Source organism: Hypanus sabinus, chromosome 7, assembly GCF_030144855.1.
Source record: "Hypanus sabinus isolate sHypSab1 chromosome 7, sHypSab1.hap1, whole genome shotgun sequence".
Classification (NCBI taxonomy): domain Eukaryota; kingdom Metazoa; phylum Chordata; class Chondrichthyes; order Myliobatiformes; family Dasyatidae; genus Hypanus; species Hypanus sabinus.
The window spans coordinates 106139226-106156063 of NC_082712.1; the positions used below are offsets into that span (position 1 = coordinate 106139226).

General features: G+C 40.5%; 1 protein-coding gene across 1 annotated transcript in view; it reads left to right on the top strand.

Moving 5' to 3' along the window:
- LOC132397524 (mucin-6-like) overlaps positions 1 to 16838 on the top strand; it is a 262599-nt gene that overhangs the window by 193632 nt on the left and 52129 nt on the right. The window contains exons 13-15 of the mRNA XM_059976355.1: positions 1612 to 1753; positions 1841 to 1951; positions 15803 to 16001. Coding sequence (XP_059832338.1) covers positions 1612 to 1753; positions 1841 to 1951; positions 15803 to 16001 — 452 coding nt within the window. The remainder of the gene's footprint in view (positions 1 to 1611; positions 1754 to 1840; positions 1952 to 15802; positions 16002 to 16838) is intronic.

Here is a 16838-nt window from a genome sequence, read left to right on the forward strand (position 1 = left end):
CGTTAGTTCTCTGTTTTCTCCTTCCCTCCCTTCTTGAAAAGTGGGATAACATTAGCCACTCTCCAATCCTCAGGAACTGATCCTGAATCTAAGGAACATTGGAAAATGATTACCAATGCATCCGCAATTTCCTGAGCCACTTCTTTTAGAACCCTCGGATGCAGACCATCTGGACCCAGGGATTTATTAGCCTTCAGTCCTACCAGTCTACTCATCACAGTTTCTTTCCTAATGTCAATCTGTCTCAATTCCTCTAATATCTTATGACCCTGGCCCATCCATACATCTGGGAGATTGCTTGTGTCCTCCCTGGTGAAGACAGATCTAAAGTACGCATTAAATTCTGTTGCCATTTCCCTGTTTCCCATAACAATTTCTCCCAATTCCTTCTTCAAGGGGCCAACATTGTTCTTAACTATCTTCTTTCTCTTCACATAGCTAAAAAAGCTTTTGCTATCCCCTTTTATATTCCTGGCTAGACTGAGCTCATACCTGATTTTTTCTCTCCGTATTGCTTTTTTAGTCAAGAACTTTCCCAATCATCTGTATTCCCACTCATCTTAGCCCTGTCATACTTCTTTTTCTTTAATGTTATGCAATCTCTGACTTCCTTTGTCAATCACTGTGGCCCCTTCCCCCTCTTTGAATCCTTCCTTCTCATTGGAATGAACTGCTTTTGCATCTTTTGTATTATCCCCAAGAATATCTGCCACTGCTGATCCACTGTCTTTCCTGCCAGGACATCCGCCCATTTAACTTTGGCCAGCTCTTCCCTCATGGCTCCGTAGTCTCCTTTATTTAATTGCGACACTGACACCTCTGATCTGCCCTTATCCCTCTCAAATTGTAGATAAAAACTTACCATGTTATGATCACTACTTCCTAATGGCTCCTTTACTTCAAGATCACTTATCAATTCCTGTTCATTCCTGTCCAAAATATCCTGGTTGGATAGCCTCGTTCCTGGTTGGGGGTTAGAATACCTCCAATAACTTACCCACTACTGATGTCATGATCACCAGCCTACAATTTCAGGGCTTATTCTTAGAACTTTTCTTAAACAATTGAACAACATAATTTTCTGCAACTGCATAACGTCATATTCCCAGTCCTATACTTAATGTTCTGACCCAATGGTCAGTTTTAAAAAACTTACCTTTTTGTTCAATTTGCCTTTGGAGTTTACTTCTTATATTTCTTTCCACCAACAAACCTTCAAGATTACTGCACTCTGCCAATTCCATCTTCTTATTTCATATTTGCATTATTCATTGTTGGTACCCATGCTTTCATCTACCTGAATTCATCTCTAGACCTCTGCTCGGCTATCTCTATCCTCCTTTAGGAATTTCTGTGGAACCTATCTCTTTGAGGGAGCTTTTGTCTATTTGTGCTGTTAGTCTTCTCTGATTTGGAATCATTTGTCTTTTGATGCTGCACTTTGAAACACCTCAGAACATATTACTTTATCTGGACTGGTTATTACAAAGGATTCTTTCTTTTTTATCTGTTGATAATGTAGACTGTAGTTTTGTTGTATGTTTATGAATTAATATGACAATGTTTAATGCAATTTATATTTAAATTTTCTGATACTTTGTATTTAAATAGTATTTGCTTTAGAGGTAAATGGGAATGCACTGGAGATGCCAAGTGTCCGTCAACCTGTGTGATTCATGGAGAAGGACATGTTACCACCTTCGATGGAAAACATTATGTATTTGATGGCAGTTGTGAATATATTTTAGTTCAGGTACTTGGCATGTAATTTTTTTGCTGAAATCTGACTTGTTTTGTGTTTAATTTTTTGTGTATTAACCAGTTTATTCAAATCTTTTAGGATGCTTGTTCTGTTGATTACAAATTGCCATCATTCAAGATAGTATCTGAAAATATTATTTGTGGTAAGAAGGGCGTAGTGTGTACAAAGTCCATAAGAATCTTCCTTGAGGTAAGGAAGTTAGTATTTATTTATCTCAATTCATATATTTACCACAAAGTGTAAAATAACCTGTTCTATGCTATACAGTTGTTATTTAATCTGACTGCTCTTCTAATTTGCCTCTTTCCCCAACAGCCTTAATATTGTTTACTGATAAAGCATTCTATAAGTGTAACAATCTATAATTCAAATCTTAAGCCACTGCTAGCAGAAAGCTGTGGAAGTGAAAAGTTCATAATTTTATAGTGTTGGAAACTCAGTCAAAATTTAATCGATGTGATTTTATGGGAATAAAAGTATGAAATCATACCTGATGTTTATTTTATAGTCATAATATTATTCAAAATTTCATCATGCCCATTATTTCTGGATGATGGTGAGAGTCACCTTGAGAAATGTTTTTGAAGAAGCATTAGTTAATGCAGTTCATCTTCTACTCGGTGCACACTGCAGTTTCCGTGCCTAGTATTGGGCAGAATGAATTATTAAGCTGGTGAATTCAAGCAGGGTATCCCACCTGTTGAGCTTGAATATTACTGAGTGACAATTCGGCAAGGTGAAGACTTGTTTTGTAGATGGCAAAGAGATTTTTGAGGTGTCAGGAGATGAATCCTACTCAGCAGAATACCTAGTCTCTGAATGGATTGTGTTGCCACAGCTTAGTAATGGTTAACTGATTTATTATTGTCACATGATAAGATACAGAGAGGTAAGTAACATGCATGAGCCCTGACAAGGAAGATCGTGATGACAAGAGTTGGATTTTATTGTACAAGGTAAGTCCATCCAGTCCTGATGAAGAGTTCCAGACCAAAACATCTACAATTTGTTCACTTCCATGCCTACCTTGCTGAGTTCCTCCAGCATTTTGTGTGCATTGCTCTGGATTTCTGACATCTACAGAATATTTTATGCTGAATATTCAACAGTTTTACAAAAGGGGTAAAGAAGCCATCCTTGAGCCTGGTAGTACATGTTCTCGTGTTTTTATACCTTCTGACTGTATGGATGGGAGAGAACAGACAGCGTCCAAGATGGGTGAGGTCTATGAAAATGTTGGCTGCTTTTTGGAGGCAGTGAAAAGTGTAAACAAAGTACATGAACTGGAGACCAGCGTTTCATGATAGACTAAGCTGTATCCACAACTCTGCAGTTTCTTGCTGTTCTGGGGAGAACAATTGCCCCTTCATTGTCAGCAAGACCAAGGAACTAATTATAGACTTCAGGAGAAGGAAACCAGAGGTTCATGAACCAGTCCTCATCAGAGGTGGAGAGAGTTAGCAACTTTAAATTCCTGAGTGTTAGTATTTCAGAGGACCTGTCCTGGGCCCAGCACACAAGTGCAATTACAAAGAAAGTGTGGCACTGCTACTTCCTTAGGAGTTTGTGGAGATTTGGCATGACATCTAAACTTTGACAAGATTATCAGAGGTTTCAGTGGAATCTGGACCAGCTGGAAAAATGGGCTGAAAATGGCAGGTGGAATTTAATGCAGACAAGTGTGAGGTGTTGCCCTTTAGGAGGACCAACCAAGGTAGGTCTTATACAGTGACTGGTTGGGCACTGAAGAGTGTGATAAAACAAAGGGATCTGGGTTTACAGGTCCATAATTCTTTAAAAATGATGACACAGGCAGATAGGGTTGTAAAGAAAGCTTTTGGCATATTGGTCTTCATAAATCAAATTACTGATATAGGAGATGGAATGTTATGTTGAAGTAGTATAAGATGTTGGTGTGGCCTAATTTGGAGTACTGTGTGCATTTTTGATCACCGACCCACAGGAAAGATGTAAATAAGTTTGAAAGAATGCAGAGAAAATTTACAATGATGTTGCCAGTACTGGAAATCATGACATCAGAATCAGGTTTGTTATCACTGGCATATGCATATCAAATAGTTAAATTAAAAATTTTGCAAAAGCAGAAAAATAGTGAGGTATTATTCATGAGTTGAATGGTCCATTTAGGAATCGCATGGCAGGGAGGAAGAAGCTGTTCCTGAATTGTTAAATGTGTGCCTTCAAGCTTCTGTACTCCATTCCTGATGGTAACAATGAGAAGAGAGCATGTCCTGGGTGCTGAAGGTCCTTAATATTGGACGTTACCTTTCTGGGCACTACTCCTTGAAAATGTCTTGGATACTACGGTGGCTAGTACCCATGATAGAGCTTCCAGGTTGAAGAAGAGGGCGGGGAACATCATAAAGGACTCCTTCCATCCTGCGCATGGACTGTTTGAACTGCTTCCGTCTGGTAGGTGCTTCAGATCCCTCCAGACTAAGACTAATAGGCACTGGAGAAGTTTTTTCCCTACTGCGGTCACTTTGCTGAACAGTTAACTGCCGGTTAGCTGTTGGCTAACTATTACTTGGATTACACTACCTGTATGTATAATCTATATTTTCATTTATATTTATCATTATTATTGTTATGAGCAGAGAGACAACATCTGTCGGAAGTAAATTCCTTGTATGTGTACAGGTACTTGGCGATTAAAGTCTGATTCTGAGTCTGATTCTGATTCTAATTTTACAACTTTCTGTAGCTTCTTTCAATCCTGTGCAGTAGCACCCACTCCCTCCCCATATCAAATAGTGATGCAGCTTCTCAGAATGCTCTCCACAGTATGTCCACAGAAGCTTTTGAGTGTTTTAGATGACAAACCAAATCCCTTAAAATTCCTAATGAAATAGAGCCGCTGTCTTGCCTTCTTTATAGCTGCATCGATATGCTAGGACAAAGTTAGATCCTCAGAGATAACTTTACTTAACTTCACTTGCTCCCTCATTAAAATGTTCCTACAGCCTATGGATTCACCTTCAAAGACTCTTCATCTCATGTTCTAGGTATCTATTGCTTATTTTATTTATTATTATTTCTTTCTTTTTGCATTTGCACAGTTTGTTCTCTTCTGCACTCTGATTGAACACCCTATTTGGATGGTCTTTCATTGTTTCTGATACAGTTATCATTCTATAGATCTGTTCAGTATACCCACAATAAAATTAATCTGAGGGTTGTATATGGTGACATTTGATAATAAAATTTACTTTCAACTTTGTTGCACCCAGATAGGATGGTTTCTGTGGTGCATCAATGTTAATGGGGATAAGATCCTTCATCCTCGTAGAGGCACTGGTCTGCTTTCTTGCCTATAGCATACAGGGTTGGGTAATGCTCTGCTGTACACAGTAAATAGGAATCTGAGATAGACACCTTTGTTATCTAGAAGTTCCAGAGATGACTGCAGGGCCAGAGAGATGGTGTCTGCCATGGACCTATTTCAGTAGATCAGATTTGGCTGGGAAGCTGGAGTTGACGTGTGCTTTGACCAACCTCTTGAAGCACTTCATGATGCTGGTTGTCAGAAGACATGATTATTACCTTATTTTTCTTTGATGCAAGGATGATACTCATTGACTTAAAGCAAGTAAGAAACTCTATTGAGTTAGACAAACATTAAAGATGTCTGAAAATATTACTGCCAGCTGATTCCCACAGGAACTAAGACAGCTGCAGAGACTTAGGCAGATCTACTCCCAGGAAGAATACTCTGATGTCTCAATGGTGTCTGTGGGTTTATGTGCATTGGAAGCTGTCAAGTGGATGATGAAAATCTAATCTTCTTCTGTTTTCCATTGATGCTGCCCAACTTTGTTTGTTAACTCATTATAACATGTAAGCCCTACACAGCTGATGGTTGGACTGGGCTTCTGTTTTGAACTGGTACTGTCTTTTGGCATCGCTGACAGCGTTATGAGAAACAACTAAAGATCTGGCAGAAATCTGTTTATTGATTTTTTTTTTGTTGTGCCATGCTCTGCCAGAGTCTCGATGATCACTTTTTTCTTCAAGTGGTTGTCTTGGAGGAAAGATTCTGTGAGTGGTCCCCCACGTCTTTCTCTCAGCACAGTTTTTTTTTACGAGGCCGAGTTGCGAGCTCGACACTCAACCTGGCATGGCTGGAAAGCGTGTCTGGGAGCAGCCTGACTAGATTCAAACTCGGGAACCTTCGCTCTGGAGTCTGATGCTGATGTCACTGCACCACCAGCCGGGATGTTTATTGATTACATCTTTTCATCAATTGCAGAAAAAGTCAGGACCTCAGAAGTAATCAACACATTAAGCTGTAGCATCAGGCTGCAGCATTTTGTGTGAGTGATGCTCTGGATTTCCAAAATCTGCAGAATATTTTGTACTCAAGAAATCCATTCAACAGTCGTAAAAGGAGTATAGAAGCTATCTTTGTGCCAAGTAGTACAAATTTCAAAGCCTGGGTGTCTGTGCTTCTTGCAACTGGATCCTCAGCTTCCTTATTAGGAGATTATGGTCAATATGGATCAGTAATAGCAGCTCGCCTTCACTAAAATTTGACACTGGCTCATCTCAAGGATGCATGCTTAGCTCCCACTAAACTCTATTCAAACTCAATACTCTGTGGCTAAGCACAACCATATACAATTTTGCCAATGACACCACTGCTGCTGGTGGCATTCATCTGCAATATCATCCTATTCTTACCCTCACTGGCACACAGAACAGGCAGCAATCCAAAGAATACTACCACTGCTTTTGGCGGGCGGCAAATACCCTGAGGCCAATAAAAAGAAAGGAGTGCAGCCTTTGTTGGAGTGGTTCATTGTTAGAGTGGTCCAGCTTTGGATAAGCAGGCTTAGGTAGGAACCGACTTGGGCAAGGTGGAGATCCTATGTAAGTAAGAAGATTTCGAATAAGTTTATTTTGTTAATACATAGCTAGTGGGTCCGGAGATAATGGTATGTTCCTTGTGTGAGTTGTGGGGAAGTTGCAGGAGGCAGGTACCTTGGTGACTGTCAGAAGAGGGAAAGGGAATAGACAGCCAGTGCAGAGAACCCCTGTGTCCATTCCCCTCAATTATATGTACTATATACTGCTTTGGATACTGTTGGGGGGACAACCTACCGGGGAAGCCATGGCGACCAGATCTCTGACACTGAGTCTGGCTCAGTGGGTCAGAAGGGAAGAGGGGAGAAGAGGAGTGCAGTAGTGATTAGGGATTCCATAATTAGAGGAGCAGACAGAAGGTGCTACAGATTGGATCTCAGATTGGATCCAGAGTATTCTACAGGGGGACAGTGGAAGTCATGCTACATGATATAAGTAGGAAAAAGGAGGAGGTCCTGAAGAGAGAATGTGTGGAGTTAGGTAGAAAGCTGGAAAACATACCATCCAGGGTAGTGATCTCTGAATTGCTGCCTGTGCCATATGCCAGTGAAGGCAAGAATAGGATGATTGGCAGATGAATGCATGGCTGAAGAATTGGTGCAGGGGACAGAGTTTCAGATTTTTGGATCATTTGGATCAACATCTGAAGAAGCTCTGTCTATAAAAACCTATGTAAGACTGGTTTTGCCTGAATCCGAGGGGACCAATTACCTTGTGGGCAGGTTTGCTAGCGCTTTTGTGGAGATTTTCAACTAATTTGGCAGGGGGATGGGAGCTGGAGTGATAGGGTGGTTGATAGGTAAGTAAATGCAATGTGTAGTGAGATCATGAGGAAGAACGTGCAGATGGTAGAGCAAAATTGTAGTTGGTAGGATAAGTTAAAGTATAAACGGGGTGAAAATTAAAAAAGGGTGATGAATACAGGACTGAAGGTGTTATATTAGATAGTATACAGAATAAAGTAGATGTTCTTGAGACACAGTTAGAGATTGACAAATATGACATTGTGGGCATCTCTGAGTTGTGGCTGAAAGAAGATCATTGTCAGAAGCTTAACATCCAAGGATACACATTGTATCAAAAGCGCAGGCAGGTTGGCAGAGGGGTTGCATGGCTTTATTGGTAAAAAATTGGATCAGAGCTGACATAGGATTGGATCTTGGATTTTGGATCAAGATGACACCAGTGAACAACAATAGACAATAGACAATAGGTGCAGAAGTAGACCATTCGGCCCCTCAAGTCTGCACCGCCATTCTGAGATCATGGCTGATCATTCACTATCAATACCCAGTCCCTGCCTTGTCCCCATATCCCTTGATTCCCCTATCCATCAGATATCTATCTAGCTCCTTCTTGAAAGCATCCAGAGAATTGGCCTCCACCGTCTTCCGAGGCAGTGCATTCCACACCTCCACAACTCTCTGGGAGAAGAAGTTCTTCCTCAACTCTGTTTTAAATAACTGACCTCTTATTCTCAATCCATGCCCTCTGGTACTGGACTCTCCCAACATCTGGAACATATTTCCTGCCTCAATCCTATCAAATCCTTTAATTATCTTAAACGTTTCAATCAGATCCCCTCTCAATCTCCTCAATTCCAGTGTGTACAAGCCCAATCTCTCCAATCTCTCTGCGTAAGACAGCCCTGCCATCCCAGGAATCAACCTAGTGAATCTACGCTGCACTTCCTCAATTGCCAGAATGTCCTTCCTCAAACCTGGAGACCAAAACTGTACACAATATTCCAGGTATGGTCTCACCAGGGCCCTGTACAAATGCAAAAGGACATCCTTGCTCTTGTACTCAATTCCCCTTGTAATAAAGGCCAACATTCCATTTGCCCTCTTCACTGCCTGTTGCACTTGCTCATTCACCTTCATTGACTGATGAACTAGGACTCCTAGGTCTCTTTGCATTTCTCCCTTACCTAACTCTACACCATTCAGACAATACTCTGCCCTCTTGTTCCTGCTTCCAAAGTGGATAACTTCACATTTATTCACATTGAATGACATCTGCCAAGTATCTGCCCACTCACCCAGCCTGTCCAAGTCTCCCTGTATTCTCCTAACGTCCTCTTCGCATGTCACACTGCCACCCAGTTTAGTATTGTCAGCAAACTTGCTGATATAGTTTTCAATGCCCTCATCTAAATCGTTGACATAAATCGTAAAGAGCTGTGGTCCCAATACAGAGGCCTGTGGTACCCCACTAGTCACCTCTAGCCAGTCTGAGAAACACCCATTCACTGCTACCCTTTGCTTTCTATCTGCCAACCAGTTTTCTATCCATGTTGAAACCCTGCCCCCAATGCCACGGCCAAAGGTAACGCCCTGCAAACAGTTCACAAAACTACTTGTACTTCTACTTCCTATTTCATATATGATTCTTCTACTAAGCTGTGTGCAATTGGAACCAGTGATTTACATTTCGATAGTGTGGCTTTGGGCGGATTGAGATATCTGGCACTTTGCTGTCTCCGACGGAATTTGGTGAGGTTGGGAGTGGAGTGTGTGACCTGGAGGCCCACACACTGGGTGAGAGTCCATGATCATTTCCATTGCTTCTCTCTTTACGAGGCAGCGAACAAAATTGAAGTTGACAAGGACGAGAATGGAGGACAGAAGGGTGTTTGGCACTGTCTGACTGTATTTCACCAGTCTTCATCTCCCTCTCGCTAGCTGCTGTCAGAGGAAAGTGCAGGAGTCTTGACGTCCACTCGTACAGATTGATTGAGGCTCGTGGCTGTGGATTCGTTTGGGGATTTTGAGGTTCAAGTTGCATATGTTTCTGGATTCTAGTTACTCTTTTTTTTTGCTGTTTTGAATGGTTTGGCAGTTCTGGTTGGGTGTAATTTAATGACTCAGATCTGATTAAGGTAAAGGAACCCAAAGGAGATAGTGGTCACAATATGATTGAACAGTTAATAGGAAAAAGGAAAGGGTCCATTACAGTTAACCCAGTCAAAATGTGCATATAAAGCTGGTTGCTCTTGAAGTAATCCTTTTTACTCGCACACTGGATGGTCTGTGTGAAAGCGCACACCATATCCCAAAATCCATCTTGAACAAACGGGCGGTCTGTCTGTAGTATCGGCCCTTCCTCTTTACTCTGCACAAAGCACCTTGTGCAATGGGAACGCTCCTTCCCATGGCATCATCAGCCATCTTCCCTCCTGTCCTCTCTGCAGCTCATGCCAAAAAGACCACAGGCCCCACTAGTGTCCATCACAAATCTCTCACCACCCAGCTTTCTCGAGAATCTTCTCCTAATTCCACCATCTTGATTGGCTGACACAACACTCCTAAACTAAACATCGCAGCCTCTTATCTTTACCCAAAATCCAAACATGCTGTCAGCAAGACACACTACTTCTACGGAAAGCTACATTAGCAGTAAAATTCATTACATAGGGAATTACAGAGGCATGAGAGAGCTGGCTAAAGTTGCAGAACAAGAATGGCTGGTGTTTCTGGGGGAAACTTGGAAGACAAAGAACTATTCTAAAGGGAGGATGAGGCAACCAAGGCTGACAAAGGAGGTCAAAGATAGCATAAAAGCAAAAAAAGGGCATATAATATAACAAAAATTAGTGAGAAACTTTTAAAAACCAACAGAAGGCAACTACAAAAGCCATAAAGAGAAAGGATGAAGTATGAAGGGAAGCTAGGAAGTAATATCAAAGAGGATACAAAAAGTATTTTTTCAGATATATAAAGAGTAAAAGAGACGAGAGTGGATTTTGCATGACTGGAAAATGATGAAAGGTAGTACTGGGGGACAAAGAAATTTGCAATCACTAAGGAGAAAATGCTTGGGAAGCTGAAAAGCATGAAGGTGAATAATTCACCTGGACCGGGTAGGGTCCAGGGTTCTGACAGAGGTAGCTGAAGACATTGTGGAGCTTTAATAATAATCTTACAAGAATCACTAGATTCTGTAATGGTTTCTGAGGTCTGGAAAATTGCAAATATCCCTCCACTCTTAAAGAAGAAAGGAAAGCAGAAAGGAAATTATAGGCCAATTAGTCTGACCTCAATGGTTGGAATGAGGTTAGAGTCTACTATTAAGGATGAAGTTTCAGGGTATTTAGAGGCACTTGATAAAATTGGTCAAAATTAGCATTTGAAATAGGAAACCCTGCCTGACAAATCTGTTGGAATTCTTTGAGGAAGTAACAAGCAGGAAAGATAAAGAAGAATCAGAGGATGTTGTTTATTTGGAGTTTCAGAAGGGTTTTGACTAGGTGTTACATATGAGGCTGCTCAACAAAATAAGAGTCCATGGTATTACAGGAAATATACTAGCATGGATAAAAGAGTGAAAGAGGAGGGAAAGAGTGGGAATAAAGGGAGCCTTTTCTGGTTGGTTGCCCATGACTAGTGGTGTTCCACAGGGATCTGTGTTGGAATCACTTCATTTTACGTTGTATGTCAATTATTTAGATGAAGGAATTGATGGCTTTCTTGCAAAGTTGTGGATGATCTGAATATACGTGAATTGGCAAGGAGTGTTGAGGTAACAGGCTGACTACAGAAGGACTGAGACAGATTGGGGTAATAGGCAAAAGAAGTGGCAGATGTAGGGAATGTAGGGATGTAAGGAAAGTGGTAATGTAGGGAAGTGCATGGTTATGCACTTTGGGATAAGGAATGTAGATGCGGACTATTTTCTAAGTAAGGAGAAAGTTCAAAAATTAGAGGTGCAAAGGGATTTGAGTGTCCCCCAGTGAGATTCCCTGAAGGTTAACTTGCAGGTTGAGTCAGTGGTAAGGAAGGCAAATGCAACATTGTCTTCAGTTTGAGAGGAATATGGTACAAAAGCAAGGATATAATGCTTAATAAGGCATTGGTCAGATTGCATTTGAAATATTGTGAGCAGTTCTGAGACCCTTGTTAAAGAAAAGTTGTGCTGGCATTGGAGAGGTTCAGAGAAGGTTCACAAGAATGATCCATGGAATTAAAGGGTAAATAAATGAAGACCATTTAATGGCTCTGGGCCTGTATTCACTGGAATTTAGAAGAATAAGGGGAGATTTAATCCAGAGAGACTGGATGTGGCGAGGATGTTTCCTATAGTTGGGGAGTCCAGGATCAGAGGGCACAGCTCCATAATTGTGAGATGCCCATTTAGAACAGAGACGAGGAAAAATTTGTATTGCCAAAGAGTGGTGAATCTGTTAAATTCATTTCCACAAACAGGTACGCAGGCCAAGTCATTGGGTAGATTTAATGTGGAAGTTGTTGGTAAATCAGAATGTCAAATGTTACAGGGAGACGGTAGGGGTGTGTGGTTGAGAAGGATGATGGATCAGCTCTGATGCAGTTCTGGAGCAGACTCGATGGGCCAAATGGCATAATTCTTCTCCTATATTTTATGGTCTTATGGATCAGAAGGCAACAATGAGGTGTACAGAGTCAATTAGATTGGCTGGTTGTGTGATGTCACAACAATGTTACATTTAAAGTCAACAAGACCAAGGAATTGATTGTGGATTTCAGCAAAGGGAAGTCAGGAACACTTTGCAGTCCCCTTTGAGTAGCCAGCCATTGAAAGTATGAGCAGTTCCTGGATATCAATGTCTTTGAGGACCTGTCCTGGGTCCAATACATTGATCTAATCAGTGAGGAGGCACATCTGTGGCTCTGCTTTGTTCAGAGCTTTAGGAGATTTGGTATGTCACCAAAGACTTATAAATTTCTGCAGATGTACGATTGAGAACTTTCTAACTGGTTGCATCACCTCCTAACTGGAGGCTGAGGATCACAGGAGGCTGCATAATATTGTAGACTCATTCAGCTTCATCATGGCCATAACTGTTCATTAAATATATCTAAAGGTGAGTCCTCAAGAAGGCAGCATCCATCACTAAAAATCCCCACCATCCGGGGCATGCCTTCTTCTCATTAATGCTGTCAATCAGGAGGCACAGGAACCTGAAGACCCACACTCAGTGATTCAGAAACAACTTATGTCCCATCTTCATCAGCTCTACGAAGGGTACATGAACATTACCTTGTTATTCCTTCTTCTTGCATTTTTTATTTTTGTAATTTATATTAATTTTACATATTTGTGTTGTGCTGCTGCAAAACAACAAATTTCACTTCACTTTAGTAAGTGATAGTAAATCAGGTAATAATTCAGTGATTGTGTTGGGTATCACTTTAGCTTCTGAGTGCTTGTTGTGCTATCCCAGCATCCTGTATGTTGGCAACTTGTGCTGGACCCAGCCAAATACAGCTGTACCTGTCCTGCTGGTGCAGGAGGACATTTTCAGGGATCCTGATCCAGGATTCAGGGAAATGAGCTGAAGGGTATGATTCAATGGGTACAGTTATGTTGAACCAATGCATGACTGGACTGCAAGACAATTATTTAGAGGCATTTTCAAAGATCTACATGACAGCCTCCTGAAGGGATTGGTGGGACTGGACTTGTTTCCATTGAATCCAATACCTTTTCACTTTCTCAATTCATGTCCTGGAGTTGAAAGTCATTTTTTGAGATACCACAGAACAGACTTCTCATTCTGTCTGTCAGATTGAGAAAATTATAGTGGAACGCAAAGCAACATGGCAATTTGTTATGATTTGTTTAGTTGAAGTTGCCAATGAATCTAAACTTCAGTGTTTGTGACTGCTTCTTATTGAAAATGAAGAGCCATTACACATTCCAAGAATCACTTAACACATAGGTCCACAGCAGATGTCATTACATTCACTCTTCATTCAGCCCTGGAACATCTGGACAGCGAAAATGCATACAAGGAAGTGACAGTAATGTGTCTACTTCTGTAGAAGTTTTCACAAATTCAGCACGTAATCTAAAACTTTGACAAACTTCTATAGATAGATAATGCTGTGTATCCTGACTAGTTGTATTACAGCCTGGTATGGAAACACCAATGTCCAAGAATGGAAAAGCCTAAAAAAGAAATGGATATAGTGCAGTCTATCACAGGGAAACACCTTCCCCATCATTGAGCACATATATAAAGAGCACTGCCACAAAAAAAAGCAATATCCATCATCAAAGATCCCCACCATCCCAGGCCACACATTCTTCTCACTGCTACCATGGAGCTACAGGAGTCTTAGGTTCCACACCACCAGGTTCAGGAACAGTTATTATCTTTCAGGCATCAGGCTCCTGAATTAGCTTGGAATGCTTCATTCACTTCTCAACACTGAAATGATTCCATAACCTATGGACTTACTTTCAAGGTCTCCACAACTCTTGTTCTCAATATTATTTATTAGCTTCTGTACTTATTGGTATATTTTGTATTTTCCTCTTTTTTCATACATTGGTCATATGTCAGTCTTTGTTTGAGATTTTTCATTGATCCTGTGGTATTTTTGTTCTACCATGAATGTTCACAAGAAAGTAAGTCTCAGCGTAGGAGATGCTGATGTATACATACTTCGAAAATAAATCTACTTTGAAACCTTTGAGTTGGGATTCAGTACATGAAGTAACTTGAAAATATTTCTTTTAATTGCAAATGCCAGAAGTCTAAATTAATGAAATGTTATAATGGAACATAATTTTCCCTCTCTTCCTGGGCTTTTTTAGCTCATTGATAGAAGTCCACTAAATAGGTTATGTTTGACTTCTTTGGAATGGTGGAAGATATTTTTAATCCACTAGTTGGGATCTAGAACACTACCTGAGGGGCAAAGGGAACGGGTGTTCTCAAAACATAGAAACATAGAAAACCTGCAGCACAATGCCAAACATGTAATTACTTTAGAAATTACCTAGGTAGTGTTCTTACCTAAGCTTCTTGTACCTATCTAGGAGTCTCTTAAAAGACCACCACCATCAGCAGCAGCCCATTTCATGCACTCACTACTCTGTGTTTTGAAAAAAAAATCTTACCCCTGACATTTGATAACCTTTATCAAATAACTAGATCTTCACTTAAATTGTCATGGCACAGAAAATCATGGAAAGCCTCCTGGTAACTGAGATTAATCCAAATAGGAATATAACAGGGTGGGCTGGAGAGCCTGTTTTCATGCAGTATTACTCCATAGTCATTAAGATCCACTGCAATAGCTGTGAGAATTCCTTGGATATCTTGGATAGGTGTTGCTTCCTGTAAAGTCTGTATTCATTTTCCCAGATTCTCAATTTCTGAAATATCTATTCTGATAATGAGACTAACATGCTTCTAAATTGTTTTCTTTATCCATAACACTATCCCAAAATTGACTCAACAGCATGTGTTCCATTTCATACATTTTTTATTTTGCCATCACCCACCGAATCTCCCAAGTCTTCCACGTTCAGTGATTCAACTTCTACCACCTTCCATGAGGTTGCACCACTAAACATATCTCTCCTATCCCTCTTCTGGGTCTGTTCCCTCCTCAGCTGCTTGGTTCATACTCCCAACTCCCCTAATTACTCCTTATCTCTCAGCATCTTCTCCTGCAAGTGGAAGAGTTGCAACACCTGCTTTTTTATCTTGCCCTGACCAATGACCAGCTATGTAAAAATTGGAAGGATAAAACAAGATCAAAGAATAAGATTCGTGGAACAATTCATTAGGTACCTCTCCCCAATTTAATGTATTGTATTTGGGATTCACAATATGCTATTCTTTGTTTTGTAGGGACCAAATACAAACTGCAGATGTTTTGCAGAACACCTCCCTTCAGTGACCCTGAGCTTCTAGTTGCCTGTCACTTCAATTCTCCACCCCACTCATGCTTTGACCTCTATGTATTAGTGCCTTTATAATATTCAAACAATAATACAACAAATCTTGTAGAACAGTGTCTGATCTTCCAACTTCAGCCTTCAGATTTTATGCAGTATTCAAAGATTACAGATTGTGACAGAGCTAGATGGTTCTGATGAAAGGTCAACAACCTGTAACTAAAATATTCTTTCACTGATGCTGCTTGTCCTGTTAAGTACTTTTAGCATTCTCTGCGTCATTTCTGGAGCAAAATGAGTGGTTTAGGTACAATAGATTATGACTGTGTCATTACATCACCAAGAACGAGGTCCATTTCGAGAATCTATTACATTGAGGAAATAATTATCACTGCTCGAATTCTATTGCTTTATGGCAGTTTGCTCTACTCTGTGTAAGTTGTCTGTGTTCTTCATGAATAGTGTGCATTCCTTTCTTCTCAGGAAATCCTCATTAAGCTGGCAGATGGACAATATACACTAACACCCCCAAATGCTGTCAGACATTTTAAAGTGGTCCGTAACCCGCTTTATCTGAAATTCGACTTTGTGATCAAGGCAAAACTTGAACTAACAGTTATCTGGAATAAGAACATGAATGCATACATTTCAATTACGAGACTCTATGAGGTAAAGCAAACCTGCTACAATTCTGGTGTTTCTTATACAGATGTAGAGTGTAAGTTATTGATATGTTGTAACTAGTTTCAGATCAGGTACAGCTTCCCATCTACCTTCTCCTTAGTAATGGAAACTACACTCACTTCTGCCCACTGGCATTCTCAAATTTCTGCCATACTGCTGATGTCTTCTACAGTGAAGAATGATGCAAACGTCTGTCTGTCACTTCGTTGTACCACATTGGTAACTCTCCAGCATTCTTTACCAGCAGTCTGATATTCACTTCCATCTCTCTTTTAAGCTTAATATGTCTGGGGAAAAAAACCTTTTGCTATCCTTTTATGTTGCTGGCTAACTTGCCTTCAAATTTCATCTTTTCTCTCTATATTTCTTTTTAGTTGATCTATGCTGGCTTTTAAAAGCCTCTAGCTTGTCATTAATTTTTGCTATATTATATGACACCCCTTTTGCTTTTGTGCTGTCTTTGACTTACCTTTTCAATAGAAACATTAGAAAACCTACAGCACAATACATGCCCTTCAGCCTACAATGCTGTGCCGAACATGTACTTACTTTAGAAATTACCTAGGGTTATCCATAGCCCTCTATTTTCTAACCTCCATGTGCCTATTCAGGAGCCTCTTAAAAGACCATATCATATCCACTTCCACCACTGTCACTGACAGCCCATTCCACGCACTCACCACCCTCTGCATAAAAAAACTTACGCCTGACATCTCCTCTGTACCTACTTCCAAGCACCTTAAAACTGTGCCCTCTCATGTTAGCCATTTCAGCCCTGGGAAAAAGCCTCTGACTATCCACACAATCAATGCCTCTCATCATCTTATACACCTCT